Consider the following 21,810-nt stretch of genomic DNA (forward strand, 5'->3'; position numbering starts at 1 on the left):
CGCCTTCATGTGCCCCTGGAAAAAGTGGGAATTGTGAAAGGCTTCCGTATGAGAGACCCGCTATAAAAAAAAAAACTAAATCTGTTGACGTATCTAGAGCAATTCGTAATATTTGACTGATACTGATAATGTGAAGGGATCGTTGAATTTTTGTTTCGTTTTTTGCCGTTTTACCGTCAGTTAATGCTACTTAATAAAATGAATACCATTTACATGTCTCGAAGAACAATAAACTACATAAAGCTTCAGTTTGCAGCAGGTTAGCAGGTAGACCATTTTTGACGATGGGTAACAAAATCCACAACCATCACCAAATAAATAAACAATAATAATAAACACGTATTATTATTATTATTATTATCACTATTATTTTTTTTTTTTTTAAATTTCAAGATAATCCTAGGACATTATCAAACCATAGATTCAGCCCAAGTGAGCTAGTTTATGTTATTTTACTTGTTATGCTCATTTTTAACTCCATGTTTTTATTCTTTGAAAACTAGATCAACATAATTACAGCCATCCTCCTCAGGGAGCCTGCCCTAGCTGTCACAAGGTAGGTGGGTCCAATGCTGACACAGGGGAGAACTCCACAGAGAAAGGACTCCATCCCAGGACCTTGCTGTGAGGCATCAGTGTTAACCACTGCACCACCATGCAACCATGCAGTTATCTGATAATAAACCCAGTTTTTCTTATACCTGGCATCCCTTTTGAGTTCAGTCTGAAAAAGAGTTTTAGCTTCATGTTAAAAAGTAGGTTTGAACAAGCAGGTGGGTGAGGCCTGCCTGAGATGACAATATTAGGATTACTCACTCTCTATGACATCATAAAGAGTCATGAGCAGATAAGGCCTGTCTAAAACGGAGAATTTAAAAGACACTGAAGGCTGACACGTTGTCTCACAGGGATTATTGATACATATATTGGCTTTATTATTTGAAACTTTAAATTGTTTGATTATGAGGATTGACTATTTCAAGAGCAAACAAATGCAAAGCAAAAAAAAAAAAGATTTCCTGTAATGATGTTGATGAGATATAAAGTAATCAAACAGAATTAACAAAACTCCCACAGACCCACAGAAGACATGTCACGCCTGCTCTTAGCACTGAAACTGTATAATTCCACATTTATTGAGAAATAAGCATGGTGAAACACACGAAACAGGTGGTAGAGAGCCTGGACAGGTGGAGGTTTGGACTGGAGAGAAGAAGGATGAAAGGCGGTAGGATCCAGACAGAATACATGTGTGTGAATGAGAGGGAGATGGATGGAAAGGTGAAGCTGCAAAGAGTAGAGATAGTGAGCATAGGTGAGTTTAAATACCTGGAATCAACTATCCAAGACAATGGACTGCGCACAAGAGAGGTGAAGAAGAGAGTCCAGGCAGGGTGGAGCAGTTGGAGATGAGTGTCAGGGGTGATTTGTGACAGAGGGATAGCAGAAAGAGTCAAAGGAGAAGTTTAAAAGTGAGTGAGTGGTAGTGAGACCTGGTATGATGAGTGGTTTGGAGACGGTGGTACTGATACAAAGACAGAAGGACGACTTGGAGGTGGCAGACCTGAAGATAGTGAGATCTTCCCTGGGAGTGAGCATCATAGTCAGGATTAGAAATCAGTACATCGCAGAGACAGCTCTTGTTGAGCAGTTTGGAGACAAAGTCAGGATGTTGAAGATGGATCTCCCAGGCAGGAAGAAAAGAGGAAAACTTCATAGGAGGTTGCTAGGGATATAGATGCTTCACTGTGACGACCCATAAAGGGAACAGCTGAAAGAAGAAGAAGATCAATTGTAAACTGCATCATGTTAAAAAAAAAGTACTACTCTCTATCGTTCTGTGAGTCTGGGTCTTTCTGTGTTGCATGGCAACATCTAGCACATCCCGACACCACATGTTCACTGAGGGAAAAGAGGAACTTACACTCCCAGTACGTCTTTCTTTTCGTCCTCAGAAACAGGAGCTCGCTATGAGTCCTTGAAGGCAGCATTGACCAGGACAGCGCGCCATACTGAAATTGAAAAGGGTGAATAGCAGCAGAGGAGCTCTGCTTTCTCTAAGAGGAGCCAATCACCTCCCAGGCTGGGGGATTATTCAAATAAAGGATGATGTCACCTCTTGCAAGTCACCCTACTCTCTTATCCGAGTTTCTCGTGGCTGTCTGTTGCCCTCCCTCTAGGCCCCTCAGACCCTTTTCTTCCATTCTCCATGCTCGACTGAACACACACACTCATGCACGCTCTCTCTCTCTCTCTCACACACACACACACACACACATTACTGCTGCACCCCATGCATCAAGTTGCCTGCATTGTCTGCCCTCGGTGCTACTGTTGCATCAAGAATTCAAAAACCTTCAGTGAATTTCAGACCTGTTGATTGTAATATCTGGAATATTTTTCATGTTTCTCCTTAACAGGTTCATCTCCCACAAGGCGTTTCCAAATTGAAATTACATTTCTTTTGTTTTTTCCGGAAGGTCTTGAACATTCTTTTGTCCTCAAAGTCACATTTCCACCAGCCAGATCCCAAATGCCCACCTGCCCGTCGCGTCAGCCTGTCCCAGTTGGAGCGAACAAATCTCAAATTGGATGACACTAATTGAAAAGGGTGAGGCAGCCAGCGGGAAAGGAAAAGGCAACTAAAGAGCAGAGCGTAGAGTGTGTCTGGCTTTTGGTTAAAGTTGCACGTTTTCTCTCAAGTCACAAACAGATACCGGAGGGCATTGTTTCATTCCCTGAAAAGCTTTTGTTTCTTGTGCAGCGTGCTCTTCACCAGAACAGAGCTTTTCATCAGACACAGTCTGGGTGGGCATGCCGCCTGTCTGTCTGTCTGTCTGCCTGTCTGCTGCTGCTGCTGCTGCCTCTGCTGCTTAGCTCCCAGCAGCCGCCTGCCTCCTGTCTGCATGAGCCAGGCTTTTGTGTGCTGGTCTGTTCTAAGATAGGTTTCTTTTCATGTCCAGCCTGTGGTGTGCTCTTCCTTTTCCAAGTGCTGCAGAGGTGAGATTTATTTAGGCTTGTGTTTCTCGCCTGAGCTCAGGGCGGAAACGTACGACTCGATGTATGACACTGCGCCGATCACCTGCTTGCATGAAAACCTGTTCTCACCCTTTATCCCTCTCGATCAGATGTCCAGAGGAAGCTTTGTTTCTCTTCCTGCAAAGTGGATTGACCTCAGATTTGTCTGTTTGAAGAGGGTGTGTTGTGTTGTCTCACACCAACAAGAAATCCTGCAAGATTAGTTAGTTGGTTTTTTGTTTTGTTTATTCAAATGACAGATGAAGATTACAGCCACATACTGTAGAAATGTGTGAATTTTGTCGCGTCAATAAAGAATGCAACTAAACGGAAGGAGACCAGGAAGAAGGCAGGGACTCGGGTGCGTTCGATGCCTGCTAAGTTGATGCTGACGGACGTATTGGCATGGTTAACCGGGTGCAACAAAGAGAGGAAGGCGGTGGTGTGCGGCACCGGAGACAGGAAGAGGCAGGGCCGTGTACCCTGCTGCACAGTTCCCGTGTTATTTACCTCATTGTTTTTTTGTCCACACAGCCCGCAGTCCAGCTGGGGCGGCTGCAGCACAAAAGGGGCTGGCGCTCAGTCAAGCCCCCCCATCAACAAAAACCAAACAAATCTGGCCGCTGGTCAAGAGTCTGCTACCTTTTTTGCAAAACTCTTACACAACACATTAGTTATTTAACAAGCAGCAGATACAGGCATGCTCTAATTGTGTTTCACATATTCCAGCATGTAGCAGTCAGATTGCACAGAGGTCTGAATCTCGAGTGTATCTGATGCATCCCAGTGTTGGTGTCGTCCCTGTGTCATTATAATTAATGTTGGTCCAGGTTCAGCAGTGCAAGTCACCAGTCATGTTGTTATGATGTCATAGATTTCCAATGTGGAAAAAACAAACAAAAACGGGTCGGGGTTAGGGTTGGGGGTTTGAATGTGGTTGTGGTTAGGGTTATGGGGTTAGGGTTTGGTGTGATGATACTTCTGGGATGCCTGAACCGCCTGCAAGTTAGGGGTTGGACGGATTGATCCAAATGTCGATAGTATCGATACCAACACCGGTATTGGTATTAGATCGATATCATCACAACATGATCGATGCTTTAGCTTATTTGTCTCCTCTAATTTCAGAAGGAGACATGTCTGTGCAAACACCGCTCCTCTCCTGCTGGCACACTTTGCGCTGCCCTCTCCTCCCTGCTCTGCTTTTTTTAGTTGTGGTGCAGTCACATGACTCGGCGGTACTGAGCAGCAACATGTAGGCTCAGAATTTGCACATTTGTCCTTTGTTTTGAAAAATAAACCTCATCTCATAAATCATGGCGCACTGCTCTCCTGTACATAAGCTGTCTTTATGAGTAAAAATCATCGGTAATGGTATCGGCAACACCGGCGCCATTTATTTGTTATCTGATCAATATCAAAATCTGCAGTATAGCACACCACTGCTGCCAGCCCTCTCGAGCCACCCAGGAAAGCAGCTGGCACTAAGAGACACACCCTTTATTTTCCCCTAAAGATATTCACAAATCAACCCCCTTTTCAGACAAGTGTCTCCCAAATGCATGAGAGCGATCACCCTGCACAGCACTTCACACTCCAATAGCATGAATATCATTATCTCACAAACAGGGTGTGTACGTGTGAACAAATACCAAGTGGATGCAGGTTAGTGCACGCCAGTGCAGCTGCTGCTCTCTGTGCACAGCGTGGACTCCCTGAAGACAACAACGTGCCAGCACTGCATGTCATTAACATACAGGATGCTTCTACAGCCACTAAAAGGCAACATGTGATGAAGGAAGGCAACGAGACCCTCATTAACGCGCCATCATCACACAGCAGGCGTGTTCTTTTGTGTGTATCTGTCGCCCACAGAGCACGATGGTGATGATAGTGACAGTCATATCTCGTTGCAAGGATTCATATCCACTGTGGTTTTTGCTCTGGTCCTTTATTCAAAAAGGCCCTGGTCAACTATATTTGCATGCCAAATATAGTTGACCAGGTAGAAGCCATTTGCAAGGCTTCGCCCTGCAGCCTGCTTTCTCTTTGGGACTGTTTAATCAGCTCCAGGCTAAAATCTGATGATGTTAAGAGCAGGCTGGCCAGTTCCTCAGCCAGCCCTTGGCTGCATCTTTGAGTGAATAATTGATGCAGGTTCTGAGGATATTGGAAAGCTGTAGCAGCTCACCTCACTAAGAGGAGCATCTGCTTTGATCTTAGTCTATCACATGCTATCTACTTCCCATCTTCACTGTGTGGTTTTGATTTAGCTGAAACAGCTGCCCGCTTCCTCTATTTATTTCATGCTGAGTTGCAAGGTAGTTTGTGATTATGGCAGACTCAAAGTTTTAAGTACTCTACTCAGCGTAATTTAGCTTTTATAAGGGTGATGTTTTATCCCCCCACTCTTGTCCACCAAAGTGCCTGTGTTTTGGCTTCCTGTTATTTCCTTATTGCTTCGTATTGCATAGATTTCCTGTGACTGGTTGGCAGTTGGCTTCAGACAAGAGCCTGCTCTCTCCCTCTAGTGGTGCCAGACTACCACAACACAGCACAAGTTCATCAGACTGCAGTGCAAGTGTTTATTTTTTAAACTTTGCAGCTGCTAAGTTTCAGACATTTTGAAATGAAAATATTGTGTTATTTGTTTTCATTCACATAAATTGCCCAATTTATTTAGGATTAATCCAAGAGATGTCATCAGTGCTGACCGAGCCACGACATTTTTTATATTCTTTTTTATTTTGCGTTCAGAAGACACCATCTTCACAAAAAAGAAAGTAAAAACCTGTACAAATTCCTCAGACTGGCAATCTTGCACTTTCTCAAAATTAGGTAAAAAATAATTAAGACAGCATGAAAAAAAAGCAGCCAAATAAACACAATGCACAGCTGTTCCCATTAAATCAAAACAGACTTAAAGAGCTTTTCCACAAGTGTCAGGAGAACACTAACAAACATGTTGCATTTATAGTGCATTGTTCCACTGTGATATACAACTCCTATGTGGCACATTATATCACTATTCTAGGTTGTGCATCGGTCTTTAATTAAGAGGAAATAAATACGTCTGCAGAAATGCCATTTAAAAAAAACAACCCCTCTTTATAATTGTAAACAATATCAAAGAAAACAAATCAGTTCACATTAAAAATAATACAAATGCCAGATATCTGTTGCATTTCAAAACCCCCTTGTTACTGTTGTTCTGATCCAGTTTTTGTGCACTGAAAGCCGTTCATATCACCCTATGCAGCATACTGCATCTTCACCACTACTTCAAGTTTATATAGGTACTTCAAGAGATGTCCTTATCCATTCATGAATAAAATAATGGAGCCATTTCCCACATAGCTTCAACAGAAAGAGTCTAAGTGAACCATTATATAAAATAGAGACACAACTATGCTGCTTACAATCCAAACTAGCATACAAAGACAAAAAGTATTAGCTATATATTTCAAGAAATATTAGAAAGGAAGATTTTTGGACTGGCATTTGACTTTTGGAGATTTTCCCTGTAATATTGTTATACTGTACAGCTGTGTAATTAGGAAAGAAATGAGGGGGGAAAGAGTAAAAATGAACAAGAACAGTTAAAACCAAAATCTTGTGACTGTAACGTAGCTATAAAAGCTACTAGCCAAAACTGCCTTAGTTAAAGCAAATTTAGCCAACTTCTTCTCATTTACAAGAAAATGAAAATTCAGTTTTGATATTCAGGCATCTTAGTAACTGAACTATACAAAAATAAGTCAATACTGTAATGGGGAGGGGTGAGAAAACATTACCGGCTAAACAAATGCCACTAAAACAAAATTAGCCTAGCTTAGCAGAGTAGCAGTAAACAGAACCAGAGCAATTCCTGTGAGATCACGTGGTTAAGCTACATTTAAATCAAACATTTGAATGTATTTTTAAACCATTAAAAGTCACTGGCTGAAAAGAACAAGAGAGGGAAGGGGAATCAAAAATTCATTTGGGTACTGAATAGTCTCCTTCATTTTTTTCCTTCATTTTTTTCTTAGTCTAACAGCTACAACAAATTTAAAGATTTTTTTAGTGCAGCCATTCTGACATTAAATATAAACATAAATGCAGGTATTAAGGGGGGAAAAAAAAATCACTGATGTTATTAGACAATGCCTACATTTACATATTTCATTGCTAAAAAGGCTGCTGTGAAAAAGGTCTACTACCAATTAACATAAAAAGCCATAAAATTATTTATCATTTTCAGTAGTTACTGTGTGTTTGTAAGGCAGCACATTAACCTCACATGTTCTAGCAAAGCACACCCTGCCTTGCAGGGCATTAGCACAGACCTACACCTGCCACCTTATAGCGAAAACGGTTCATACATATTGATGACTAGCCGGTTGGCCGTAGGGCTTGTCCTTCCTCGCACGGCTATCATCTCCTTCCAGTCACAGGAGGACGTGAACAATGGAGATGAGGAGCAAGAAAACTGAACTGGAGTGAAAGAATGGCCTTGACTGTTAGCCAAAGCACATGTACTGCAGTTAATGATCAATCTTTTTTTTTTCCAGTTTGCCTGACTTCACCCGTATGCCTAAATTCCACAAGACATACATATATTTACATAATCAAGACGTATGAAAATCCTTTTGCCTAAGTAGCCATGCGAACAATAAAATGATCATGAAAACCCTGTAAATGGTGGATCATTCAAGCGAAAATGCATCCTAATTTGACCCGACAGACCCGGTGTCCAGCCTTTGTTTACCGACATTATGCTTCTAGCCATCAAAGCCTGACCAACCTGACAAGTCAGAAAGACAATAAATTATTCATACAGTACAGTACAAAAGCTGAAGCAGGTAATTGGGCCTTTAAGTGTTCAGTGCAATCTACCGTTCCAGCACAAATTAAAATGCAAAATTCAAACAGGGTCAGCAGGGGACAAAGTAGTCCAAGGTCACTCAGTTCTGCCTCAAGATGTTAATCGTCCCTCTTTGCTGGGTGTCTGGAAAAAGGAGTGGAATAGCAGTCAGCTACTGGAGTGGAAATATGGTGCTTTAAAGATGGAGGGAAAGAAAGACTCCCATGTCCTTCAATGTACACACTGCTTACTCCCTCTGTGCTTCTACTAGGTCACTGTCCTCACCACTCACAGCAGCAGAGGAAGGAGCACGATGAGGCTTCGGGTGCACGGAACTTGCCAGAACTGGGCGTGTCCGTGCACTGTGCAATGAATGCATGTAGATCTGTGATGTGTGCCTGCTCCTGTGTTTGGGCCTGCAGGAAGACAAAAAAGCTGCAAATTTTCAAACTGCTATTGTCACTTACTAAATAAAGTCCCCGTATTTTTCAGTAAAAATAAATCAATACATAACTGCACAAGTATCCTGCATTAATGTAGGATCACATTTACCAGTATTAACCAATAAGTATGATCATTATCTTGATTTAGCAGATTGGCACTGGGAAATTGGCAAAGTAGAGGAGACGTTGATGGGAAAAAATTTTGTTTTTAGATTTTAGCATTTCTGTAACCCAATTCATATGATTAGAAAAAGCACTCAAACCACCACCCAACAGTATAATAAAGAAACAAAGCAGCAACTGTACCATGATGGTGTCATAAGCTCCGGTGATGAGTGCGATGAAGAGTGACAGCACCATGTAGATGAAGAGGGAGATGAAGGTGTAAAGGTAGATCTGGCTGAAGGTCCACACCAGCGTGCCGCTGTGCTCCATCTCAGCGAATGTTACAAACATGTCGTCTCCATTGATCAGAGAAAACAGGCACTCTGACACCATGGACAGGGAGCGAAACTGGATACATGGAGTCCAAGTTAGCACAATCATTTAAAAAATAAAGTTTTGCAGTCTTTCAGTGTTTTTATTTATCTTTTTGGCATGGACTACAAAATTGACTTCTAGAGAATGTTTCTGTGTGAAAGGCAAATATCAATTAATTTCACATTCATTGAATTAGGTAATGTACGGTATTTTTGATGCACATATTAGCATATTTATTTTTTTGTTGAGTCATTTAATTATTTCATTTTATTCATTTTGTTTTTAATTTCAGGAAAGCTGGCCCTCCATATATTTCCACCAGAATTGATTACATTATTTTGCTTGCATGCAAAAAGCAATATCCTAACAAAATGCTGCCTGATTCATATTTAATAACTATCAATTTTCTCCTCCCATTAATTATACATAGCTAAAAAATGACATGCTGGGAGGCAGTTTATCATAATTAGGATGCTCTGACATGCAATTCTGCTCTGAGTGACTCACGCCTGCTCACTCCTGCTTAGAGACACAGCTGTGTGTCCGTGCATTACCTTTGCATGGTAGGGCCCCAGCACTATCCAGCCACAGAAGCAATATCCCAAATAAATGGCGGCCGCACAGCAGCAGAAGCGGATGACATTGGGAAAAGCAGCTCTTAGAGTCACAATCAGGATCTGTGGGAGAAAGAGACCAAATTAACTAACTGTAAATACATTTTAAAATATTATATAAAAAAAATTGTGTTAAATAATATTTTCCATATTTGTGTGTGTGTGCTTGACATACATTGTATTTCTGAAAGAAGCTGAGGTAGCGGATGACTCCCACCCACACCAGCAGAGTGGATGTTCCCAGCAAGATCCCACAAACATCATATGATGACAGATTCTGCATCACAAGGAAGACATCATTACTTATCATAACTTACTGAAAACTGGGAATTTTACATCTCAGTAGGTGAATAAATAAAGAAGCTTCTTTTACAGTGTGCACAAAGCTGCACACCCTCTCACATCTTGTTACCTTGGACTCTATCCCAATTTTGATGAAGCTGCCGATGATGGTGAACGTGTCACTGACGATGAGCAGAATGTACCAGCCGTTGATGAACTCCATCCTGTCTCCCCAGCTCACGCTGCGGCCCAGTTTGTGATTGAAAAACTGCACGTACTCCTGGGTAAGGAGATGGGAGATGATCAATGGGGCTTTAAATGTGATACACACAACCGGAAAACTGGGAGACCGTGAAAGGCATTTAACTACTTCTCTTTGCCTGCGTGACTGTTATCATTATGAAATTATATGTGTTGAATATATGGCATCAGGGGGCAACAGTGTTTGTATTGCAGGATGTAAGTTTTGCTGTGATCTCATTAGCGCCACGGCCTCCAGGCAAGCGCTTAGAAAAATGACAATCCAGCAGAGCGAGCAGTGCAGACCAGCCTCATCTTTCACGGTGGCAAGCAAAAATCGGAACTTCTGTAATCACATTTCACGCACGATGACTAACTTGATACACTGCACCCTTGAGAAATGTAATGATAAAGATTTGAAAGCTCATTTGCGGCTCGATATTTTTTTTTCTGAGGTTTTCATTTTGCACGATTTGCTGTTCAGAACAATTCATCTCATCCTGGGTCTCTTTGCAGCACTTCAGTTCATCCACTGAAACTTTTTTGCTTCTACCTTTAAGCCAACTTTCTTCTGATTGGCTGCTTGTGAAAAACAGAAGATCTTAACAGCAGGTGGGCGGGGCTTATGTGCTCACAGGTAGTGCTGTGTACCTGAGATGGCCATATTAGGGACATCTGCTCTTGGCAATATTTTTTATGTGTCCTCATTTGGTTGTTAATATGACACCATAAGAAACTACAGTTCCCCAAATGACACTTGAGGCTGGCTGTAAAAAGGGTTCACTTCCACAGACACTGTGAAAGATGTGTTTCACCCACTGGTTTTAGACTCCGATTTGAGGCTTTAATGTAACCAATGCGATTGTATTTGGATGAGAGGGAGAAGTGCTAAGTTATCCATAAAGTGTACGAGTGCAATGCAGACTCTTAATTAGTACCTCAACAAAAGTTGCAACTTCAAGCAGTCAGTCCACTTGGGGTCCCATTTTGAAAGACATCAGAGGAGAAGTGAAACTTTTTACAGCCTCCTTTTGGTCTCTGTAGCATATTTTCCTCCTAAATTTGGAAATATCTCACCCATTTCCATTACTGTGCTAAAGTCTTGAGTCACCCCTCTTTTTTTTGGTTTATATTTTGTGAGTAAAATAGGTGCAAAACTTTATTGAAACATGTGCAAACATACATGGAAATAGAGTAGATAAGCCAATGGTATGACCATGTATGACCAGGTATGCTACACTAGCAGCGTGTTTGGGATCTTTGTCATACTGAACAATGAAGCTGTTGCCAATCAGATGCTTGAACAATGGCGGATCAAAACATGATGATGATGTCACTTTTCTATGTTCGTAATTTCATCGGTTTTTGACGAGATATCCAACATCACTGGCTGACATGCAGCCCAAACCAGGGCAGAGCCTCCACCATGCTTTACAGTTGTAGAGACTCATTGTTGTACCTCTCTCCTGACCTCCTTTGTACATACTGATGAGCATTTGAACCAAAATTTTCAAATTTGGATAAAGGACCTGATGCATCTCTCAGGTACTGTGGAAGGTCTGTGCTGGAATTTTTTCATACTTCGTAACCTCCTAGGACCTGGCGTCCACATATGCGGATATCACATTTTGGGTTGTCTAGACCAAAGTATTAAATTTTGCTCTACAACGGCCTGATATCCACTTACGAGTACACTATTCAATTCAATTCAATTTTATTTATATAGCGCCAAATCACAACAAAAGTCGCCTCAAGGCGCTTCATAGATACAGAGAAAAACCCAACAATCATATGACCCCCTATGAGCAAGCACTTTGGCAACAGTGGGAAGGAAAAACTCCCTTTTAACAGGAAGAAACCTCCGGCAGAACCAGGCTCAGGGAGGGGCGGCCATCTGCTGCGACCGGTTGGGGTGAGAGAAGGAAGACAGGATAAAAGACACTGCCACTGTTCTATCAAAATCTAAGGCAAATGTCCTCTTATGTGGATCTCATTTTTCTCAGAAACAAAAATCAGGTAAAAAACAAAAACAACCCCCCCCCGGTAATTCTTTTTTTTTACATTCATCAGGTTCCAATCAGCCCAAATAGCAAAGAGAAACTGAAAATACATGTCATGAAAGAGTTCAGGTCTTAGGAGGTTAAGACACGATTTTCAGATACTGTTGAGCTGCTGTAGACAGGTTTTTAGGCCTGATACTTCCCTTTTTGTCTTACACTTGTCCAGTTTCCTCAGTGTTTTAAGTGACTGCGCAGCATGCCAAGATAGGGAACGTTTTCCACTAATAGATCTCCGGGAATCACCTTGTTGATATAAAAATATGGTTTTGTGTTCATCACAAAACTGTGATATTTTTCATAGACTCAGCTAAAGAAATTGGAACAAACTGTTTTTTGGTGTGCAGAGACAACACCTGCTCATCCCTTGAGTTAGGTGACTTTCTCATAGGTCAGTATTTCTTAACAAAGAAAAAAAAATACTCTTAAAATGGTCAGGTACAAGGACGGAACTAAAAAGAAGTGAAAAATCAGCGAATGTCCAAAGAAGAAAGAAATCCTTGAGAACTATCGCTCAAAACTACTAGTCTGTCTCCTTGAAAGCAAAATATAAATAAAAATAGACTTTTGCTGTAAGAGACAAGACTCAGTACTGTAAATTGTATTAAGACTTAATGTATGCATTATTAAAAAAGCTAGACAGTCTGGCAGGAAGGTTCTTTTGACCAGGCTTCACTTCCTTTTTTGTGTTCATGGTGTTCGTGCATTACTGTGCAGTTACATACACAAACAGCCTGTCCTTATCTGAGCTCCACTTTTGTAGGTCATTGAACACTATTTAACAGGTATTTGTGTCTGTGCAAAGGGCCCATGCAGTCTATGGATGCATCTTGGTATCCAAGCTAGGTAATGTTGACTGATAACCTATCACTCTGTTCTCCTGTCCAAGTAAGGTTATATGTTCTCACGTCCAAAAGAGGCAAACATTGAGACGGCCAAAATGCCAAACCCAAGGCTTCAAAAAGGCAATGTCAGTCGTGCTATGTGCAATATCCATTTCAAAATATACATTTCATAGGCTAACATCACAAAAACAAAAAAATACAGAAATTATTGGCCAGTTTTCTTACATGCTGCAGGAGGATGCCTCTGAGGATGGAGCGTCCACACAGCAGCAAGGACAGCACGCAGACGATGGCCACCAGCACATCAAAGAACTCCTGCGCATAATTCTCGGCTGAAAAAAGAGGACAGAAATAAAAGGGATCAAAGGCAATTAAAATAAATGAAGCGGCAGGTAAATAAATATCACCCCTAACCACCAGTCACTCACCACGTCCAGTCACATTAGGGTCTTTACACTCCTTAATGGAGGCACGGTTCTGAAGACTGATCGTAACTTTACCGCTGTGCGCCCTGTTATCCATCACAATCTGACGACAAAAGCATGAACCACGTAACAATTAGCATGTAAAAAACAACATTTTTAGTTTTTCTATTCTGTGGGATGTTGACTGAATTTGAGATCATAGAGGAGCTCACTGTGATAGCAAAGGTGTAGCAGTCCGGGATTTCATTATTTATAATGGTCTGAATGTTGATGGCCTTCAGCTGGAAGTCAATGGTGACATTGATCAGCCTGGGGAGGAAAGAGACATGCTGAGGATTCAATGTGCAGAATTCACATTGCAAAGAAAAGTAATACCTCTTTAATACCAAAACACACAAACATAACAGAGTCTCTAACTTGTAAAACAGGAGAGTGAAATTCTTGTAGTCACTGTTTCCTGGAGCAGCGCTGTACGTCAGTGGGTCCAGTCCAATACAATCTGGAAAAAGGAAAATCAGAAATAGCAAAAGAGGAACTAAGTCATACATGATTTTTTCCATATCACATGAATGCCACACCACGGTTTATTTTTACCACTACATTTATCATGCATTAGCCATAGCCATCTGCCAAATCAGCAGATGTGCGCAAATAACCCCTTTCCCAGGACCGGACACAGTATTTTGCTACTAAAGTGGAAAAAAAAAAAGGTCTGTGTTTTTCATTACAGGACTCAAGTCTTTAAAAGTAGGGCACAGTTGCAGGGCACTGGAGCAATAACACAGTGACTCACTGACACTATTGGTTCCTTAAGGGAAATACTGGCACTTGAAGAATGTGCAGACAAACGTGTAACAAACAAGTAGACTTTAAAACATAAAGAAAAACAAAATCAAAAGGATTATCCTACCTGTGACAACATGTGGGTCGATGTCAAACGTGTCATTGACGGGGTCGATGGTGCCCCTCCTAAAGTACCTCTGACAGAGGGAGAGCGCGCTTCCGTTAACGCCGACACCCGGCACATAAGCGTACCGTCCCAGTGAGATCTGAGGTAGAGCCAAGTACTGAAGTGGGAAAGAGAAGCCGAGAGGTGGAATTAAGCTCGAGAAAACATCTGTCTTCTTTATGCGATGTTAAACTTTTCACGTTCAGAAAGTAACAATGAAGCTCTCACTAAAAAGAACGCTGTTCAGTCAGGATGGCAACACGACAGCGGCATCTCTTTCCAGAAATATGTCTCAATTACTAGAGGTGGAAATCACCAGACACCCCAAAATATTATTGCATTTTTATCACATTTATTAACTTTGTGTTATGTGCTTGGTATGGAATAAGATATGTTACAATTTATCACCAAGTTGAACTTTGTCAATATCTTTTTTTACACAATACAATGAAGTTATTTTACTTTAATTTGAGATTACAAGCACTGTCACTAAAACCTGCATTAATGTTGCCATAAGATTCAATCTGCAATTGCATGCAAAGTGTTTCTGGTAATACACCAAATAACTGTGATAAATTCTCTGAAATCGCATCTGTTGCTGTCTACATAAACAGAAATTCACATTTAACAGGAATGTATATTTAACTGCGCTCAGTAATGTTCCTGTTCTACAGGAATATAACCACAATACAACCAGCTGCCAACCAGTTGAGTCAAGCCCACTTGAGTTGTTTTCATTGACAAAGAGTCATTCAGACTGATGGCAACATGTTGGCAACATTTCTGCTTTTATAAATTAGACAGCAGTTATTTGCAAACCTTCAATGATCTCTCTGAGAGTGACTGCAGTCAGTCCAAGTAAGACTGAAACTGTTTGCAGAAAGGTTGCCTCCTGTTGGGCGACCTGTGCAATCAGTTGCAGAATGCGAAAAAAATCTATACAATCACCAGGCAGCCGCTGCTTTTTTTATGGATGCAAGGAGGTTGCTTTCCTATTTGTGGTCATGTGACTGAGCCATTAGCTTGCTCTTAATTAGGAGGTAGCTTTAACAAGCTGAGTGTGTTCAGTGTTGGATGGTTTTTCAGTTGAGCCCATTTAATGTAAGTTTGCTTGGCTAACAACATCTCAGGATGGTGGCGCATGAGATGAGCCTTCTCGCTCGTAGACTAATTTAATGTATTTAATAAAATCTCAATATTTGGTGTTCCTGTAGTGATCAATGTCAAAAATATTGGGATACTCTATTGGACTGACTTCCCCCCACCCACATCTGTTACTGTGCATAACCTACAGCAGCAACTTTTTCCATCTAACTACTACATCCACTTCTTCATTGTCTGCAAATGCAGACAAACAGACGTCATTTGCAGTCTGTGTTTCTGCGCTTATTCACACACTCAATTCTAAGCTAAGCTAGTAAACATTGTGAACAATACAACTGCTAAAGATAATAGCTCAGCTAGCTTTGCAGTAGTCCTGTTTTCCCCTCAAGCCTATGATTGACCTTTGTTTTTTTGGGTTTTTGTGTGGAGTGGAAATCTGCAGTCAGTGTTACAACAGTGTATTAGGGTCCATTGTAAGTAATAATACCATGAAAAAACACTTATTAATATCAAGCATATCTAATGTATGCATGGCTTAAAAAAATCATTAAAAAAATCATATTAAACAAAATTCTGGTCATAATAATAAATCAAGAGATCTCAAAATGTCTCTTAAAATGGTTATTAGCAGGCTACCTGCTCTATGGTAAAGTTGATGTGGCTGCACATCTCCATCTGTGTGTGGACAGCGTGGGGAATCTTGTCCTTGTAGCCCTTCAGGAAAAGGTGCTTGAATGCCGCTGTGTTTTCCTCTTGAAACGTCACAACCATCTGGTTACTCAGTCCAAACATCACCAACTAATAGACAGAGCCAGAGAGCACAGGCACAAGACAAATGAGCTGAAACACTCGGGCAAATGCAGAGAAGCAGTCGCTGCACAGTTAGAATAAAACACAGGACATGATTGGGTATTTGCATTCTGAGCCTACAGAGTATTCATGTTAAATCAAAGGGCTGTATCTACCTGCACAGTCACAATGATGATTTTCAGCAGCTGCAGGCCAAGTTTGAAAGGCTTGCGCCCCTTTGCATGATACTTGTCACAAGGGCTCATGAAGAAATACTTGAGTTTCCTCCTCAGGGCCTCCTCCTCTCCTTCTTCCTCCTGCTGGAGGAGCTTGGAGCCCACCAGGGTAGGAGGGCGGGAGCTGCCACTTCCAAGAAGATCCTGGGAGCCATAGCCTGATACAGAGGAGAGCAGCTTGTCCTTCTCTGTTAATAAAATCATTCATTTTGGAAAGAAGCTCAGCATTAAAGAGGTACTCAAGACATTAGACATTGCTGGGTTACTAACAAGTGACAATATGAATTAACCCCTTTTATCCTGGAAAAGTGGTTGGAGAGTGTCTTTAATTCTGTTACTTAGCAGTGTTAGCTGGTCTCCCTTCCTGTATGTGGTGCAATTTCACAGCTTAGTATAACCAAGCTAACGCTGGCGGACAACTTTCATGTTTAAATGTGTAAATGCTCAAAAATGATCCAAGCATGATCCAAGATTACCACTTGTAGCTCCTGAAAAACAAAAATCCAGTATCTTAATGATTAGAGTATTACATAAAATCATTAAATAAAAAAGAGTTTACAACAGATAAAAGCCCAGGTTCTGAAAAGCATGTTTATTTATACACTGAATCCTTCTTTGGTTCTTCATAATGAATTATTGTGGCATGGAGGCGATCAGCTTTTGACACTGCTGACGTGTCACTGCAGCTCAGGTTGCTTTGATAGTTGCCTTCAGCTCGTCTGTGTTTGGGGTCAAGTGTTTCTCATCTCCGTCTAAACACTACGTCACAGATTCTGTGTGGCCTTCAGATCAGGTGAATTGGTTTGCTAATTAAGCACGTGTCTAAATGCCATTTGGTAGTAGTTTTGGACCCACTGGCACCCTGCTAGAAAAGGAAATTAGCATCTCCATAAAGCTTGGCAGTCAGAAGCATGAAGTGCTCCACTCCAGCAGATGACATGGCACCCCAAGTCACCACAGACTGTGGAAATGTCACACTAGACTTCAAACACCTTGGGTTCTGTGCCCCAGGTAAGCTCTTCTGACATTATCTCTGGTTCAGGAGCGGTCTGACATCAGGAACGTGACACTCGCAGCTCCGTTCTCTGCCAAGTCCTTGAATTGACTTTTCTCAAGGTTGCAGTCACCGCTGTTGCTTGTGGACATTTTATTTTCCTTCCTCAACTTTTATCAACATGCATTCTGTGAACAGCAAAATAGCTGTCTGTGGCTCATCCTGCTGGCATAGAGGGAAGCCTATCAAGTCAGCAGTCTTCCCCTGATTGCAACTGCATGTTCTCAACTAGACTGACAGACAGGCAGTATTTATACTGTATCTGAATGGTAATTCCCCCAAAGTCGAAATAAGATAAAAAATAATTCGAATTATCCTGCTGGGTCTCTTAATAGAATTTTATAAATTGCTTGACTGTAGAAAAATTTTATGTGATTATCATCAAAACAAACATGGCTGAACTGTCCATGCTATTCGATGACGTCATCTTGGGCTCGCTAACTGTGACGATTTTAAGGACCACCGGTTGTAGATGTCAAAGCGGAAACCTTTAAAGCGTTTATTTTCAAAACAATAAAAAAAAATAAAAATAAATAAAACTTTAAATGTCCAAAATCGGCGGAATGATCCTTTGAGCCTCGAGTCACCTGTGAATAAATACAAGGAGCGGACGTGTTTCTTTCATTGTTCGATATCACACCTTAGCAAATTTTCACAGATGGACCCGCCTCTTTAAAAATAAATAAATAAACAAATACATGAAAAATAAAATAACGTAATATGATGCTAGCAAATAAATGCGTACCAATCCGTGGTATAAAGAATGATACAGGTGAAGAGAGATAATAAAAGAGAGGACTGAATGTTGCCAAACCTGTGGCGCTGTCTTGGATGCAGGTGTAACTAGAAGATGCCATGGTGATGCATTCACGTTCGCACAGGAGCCGCGGAAGGGTACATCACACTCATAAAAAGCGAGTAGAGAGCAGACGCGGGGTCATATTATTTGTTTACATCGTAAAATAAAAGACGATTGCTGTCGCAGTCTGCGGATGACACATAGGTAAACACATCGCCGCTTCCTTATGACCACGTGACTCCATCATGTGACTAATGCCTAGCCTGTAAGCTATTGCTGCTGGGAAGACTAAATTCAGGGCAAATGTTGAGCTAATGTTCCGGTTATTACTCATTTTTTGTTTTGTTTTATGTTTTATGACAGTTTTATTAATTAAGACTTAAGATAAAATAATTATTGTTTATTGAAGAGAACTTACGTTTGCGCAAGTAGTTAATAAGTTAAGTCATGGTGAAGGGAAAGGGTTTTTTCGCTTTTTGAGAAATACTGGTCTCATAAAGAGGATCTCAGGATTCAGGAGTGAAGCAAGATTAAAAGCCAGGAGATGGCAGTAATGCAACATTTTTGGATGCAAGCTGCCGTTAAACATGAAAGAAGAAGAATAAGAAGGCCTCAGAGGTTATCTAAGAGCATATTGGGAGCAACAACACCATGAAGCCCAAAGAACACACCACACAGGTCAGGGATAAAGTTATTGAGAAATTCAAAGCAGGCTTAGGCTACAAAAAGATTTCCCAAGCCTTGATCATCCCACAGAGCACTGTTCAAGCGATCATTCAGAAATGGAAGGAGTATGGCACAACTGTAAACCTACCAAGACAAGGCCGTCCACCTAAACTCACAGGCCGAACAAGGAGAGCGCTGATCAGAAATGCAGCCAAGAGGCCCATGGTGACTCTGGACGAGCTGCAGAGATCTACAGCTCAGGTGGGGGAATCTGTCCATAGGACAACTATTAGTCGTGCACTGCACAAAGTTGGCCTTTATGGAAGAGTGGCAAGAAGAAAGCCATTGTTAACAGAAAACCATAAGACATCCCGTTTGCAGTTTGCCACAAGCCATGTGGGGGACACAGCAAACATGTGGAAGAAGCTGCTCTGGTCAGATGAGACCAAAATGGAACTTTTTGGCCAAAATGCAAAACGCTATGTGTGGCGGAAAACTAACACTGCACATCACTCTGAACACACCATCCCCACTGTCAAATATGGTGGTGGCAGCATCATGCTCTGGGGGTGCTTCTCTTCAGCAGGGAGAGGGAAGCTGGTCAGAGTTGATGGGATGATGGATGGAGCCAAATACAGGGCAATCTTGGAAGAAAACCTCTTGGAGTCTGCAAAAGACTTGAGACTGGGGCGGAGGTTCACCTTCCAGCAGGACAACGACCCTAAACATAAAGCCAGGGCAACAATGGAATGGTTTAAAACAAAACATGTCCATGTGTTAGAACGGCCCAGTCAAAGTCCAGATCTAAATCCAATCGAGAATCTGTGGCAAGATCTGAAAACTGCTGTTCACAAACGCTGTCCATCTAATCTGACTGAGCTGGAGCTGTTTTGCAAAGAAGAATGGGAAAGGATTTCAGTCTGTAGATGTGCAAAGCTGGTAGAGACATACCCTAAAAGGCTAGCAGCTGTAATTGCAGCAAAAGGTGGTTCTACAAAGTATTGACTCAGGGGGCTGAATAATTACACACACCCCACTTTTCAGTTATTTATTTGTAAAAAAAATGTTCGGAATCATGTATGATTTTTGTTCCACTTCTCACATGTACACCACTTTATGTTGGTCTTTCACGTGGAATCCCAATAAAATTGACTCATGTTTGTGGCTGTGATGTGACAAAATGTGGAAAAGTTCAAGGGGGCCGAATACTTTTGCAAGCCACTGTATAGAGATATCACTCATGTCTGTATATGAAGCAGTCAGCAGACTGTTAGCTTATTTTAGCATACAGGCTGAAACAAAAGGGATGCTAGCTCTATTCACACAACCACAACTTCTGATTTCCGCATTCAAAATGTCTTTGTTATATTGGGTAACACCAGAACCAAACTAAATCAAACAACCACAATTTCCTCTTCTTACTTATACTTCTCATATTTTTATTAAGGGACACAAATGCATGAGTTGTAAACCTATACTCGGAGCTTTCCTCAGTAGCATTTAATGCCGCATGGCTTATTTGGAACACAATTTCCCACGAGTCTCTGTCCATTTCAGGTTAATTATGGCTTCTGTCAGATACATCAGGGCTGTGTGGTTGTAGGAGTCACGCCTAAGCCTGCTTACTGGTGGGCTCTAGGAACATAGATGTGCTCCCAGGCTGAAACTACAGAGTTGTAAAATGGTCATTCAGCTAACTCACCATCTGCAGAGGAATGGTTTATTTTAAGAGATTCATTCGGGTTTCAGAGCCCATCCTAGTCCTGATAGACCTCAGTGCAGCGTTTAATACTGTTGAACACAATATTTTACTAGAAATTAGAACACACTGTAGATATTAATGGTTCTGCGCTGCAGTGGGTTGAATCATATCTATCGTGAAGATTTGAATTAGTTCATGTAAATGGGGAGCTTTCTTCACACACTAACATTCACTAGTGCTGCGATTTGTTGTTATTTAAAAAAAATGAAATAAACCCAATGTTAGTTATTGCTATAGACATTACAGTCAGACCTGGAAATGACCATATTTATTTCCCTCAGTGTAACAAATATGTCCTCTGGACATAATATAAATTATAATATTCAGCGCATGTTTTAAATATGTCTGTGTTAGTATAAGCTAAGCAGCTTTTGTTTGCTTAAAAGCAGCCATGTCATCAAAAACAACCACAACCTTCCAGTTTTTATTTGTAACATGTAAACATCTTTGTGTTACATTACATAATGACTCGATGACAAGACACAAAATACAAAAATGTATTTTAAATAACACTAAACTACTTCCTCTTTTCCACAGATGCTGTTTAAAGAAAAACAACTCAGCTTAGCACCGCAAAATTTCTGGGCCCAAGAAATGTATAGATTTGTAAGATGTAGCCTGGTGGTTGCGTTGTTAGCACAGAATTACTAGCCCCAGATTATGAATGCATTTAAAAAACAAACAAAACAAAAGCTGAGGCTGAGCTGGAATGAAATAGAAAACAAACCATGGACTCATACATCCACTTGATCCCACTTATCCAGCTCAGGGTTGCAGGGAAAACCTTGAACCTGTCTCCTTAAAATATTTTGTCCCTAAAAACAAATCATGTGGTGATTCATTGTTGGTTATGATTTAATATTATCATAACCAGGGGTACTCTACTTTGTTGGCCTCCTGTAGCCAGCTTGTAAACTAAAACAATAATAATCAAATATTTTTAAAAATGGTGTAAAAGGGCTGTCAAATAGAGCCCCAATGTTTTGTTTAATTTTTTTACATTCCGGTGACCATTGTGGCATGAAAGTTTATGCAGTATGTTTACGCTTTAAACTTTTGTCTGTTGCAAATATGTGACAAAAGAAAAACTACAAAATAAAACCACATCAGGGCCCTATTTCAGGAAGCCGGTTTAGAAAACTCAGAGTGAAAAACTATACTCACGGTTGAGTAACCCCGAACTGTCCAACTCGGAATATTC

General features: G+C 41.1%; 1 protein-coding gene across 1 annotated transcript; it reads right to left on the bottom strand.

The window, feature by feature from the left end:
* Positions 1-5,502: 5,502 nt before the first annotated feature.
* mcoln1b (mucolipin TRP cation channel 1b) lies at positions 5,503-18,426 on the bottom strand. The gene is made up of 13 exons (XM_040045951.1): positions 18,197-18,426; positions 16,269-16,516; positions 15,940-16,101; positions 14,161-14,317; positions 13,668-13,749; positions 13,463-13,559; positions 13,254-13,353; positions 13,051-13,157; positions 9,814-9,963; positions 9,577-9,678; positions 9,342-9,464; positions 8,614-8,820; positions 5,503-8,280 (listed from the first exon to the last, which is right to left on the bottom strand). Exons 1-13 carry the CDS (start codon positions 18,237-18,239, stop codon positions 8,146-8,148), a joined length of 1,713 nt encoding a protein of 570 aa, XP_039901885.1. The 5' UTR covers positions 18,240-18,426; the 3' UTR covers positions 5,503-8,145.
* Between the last annotated feature and the right edge of the window lie 3,384 nt (positions 18,427-21,810).

The sequence above is a fragment of the Simochromis diagramma genome, unplaced genomic scaffold, assembly GCF_900408965.1.
Source record: "Simochromis diagramma unplaced genomic scaffold, fSimDia1.1 OVJJ01000150.1, whole genome shotgun sequence".
Taxonomy (NCBI): Eukaryota; Metazoa; Chordata; class Actinopteri; order Cichliformes; family Cichlidae; genus Simochromis; species Simochromis diagramma.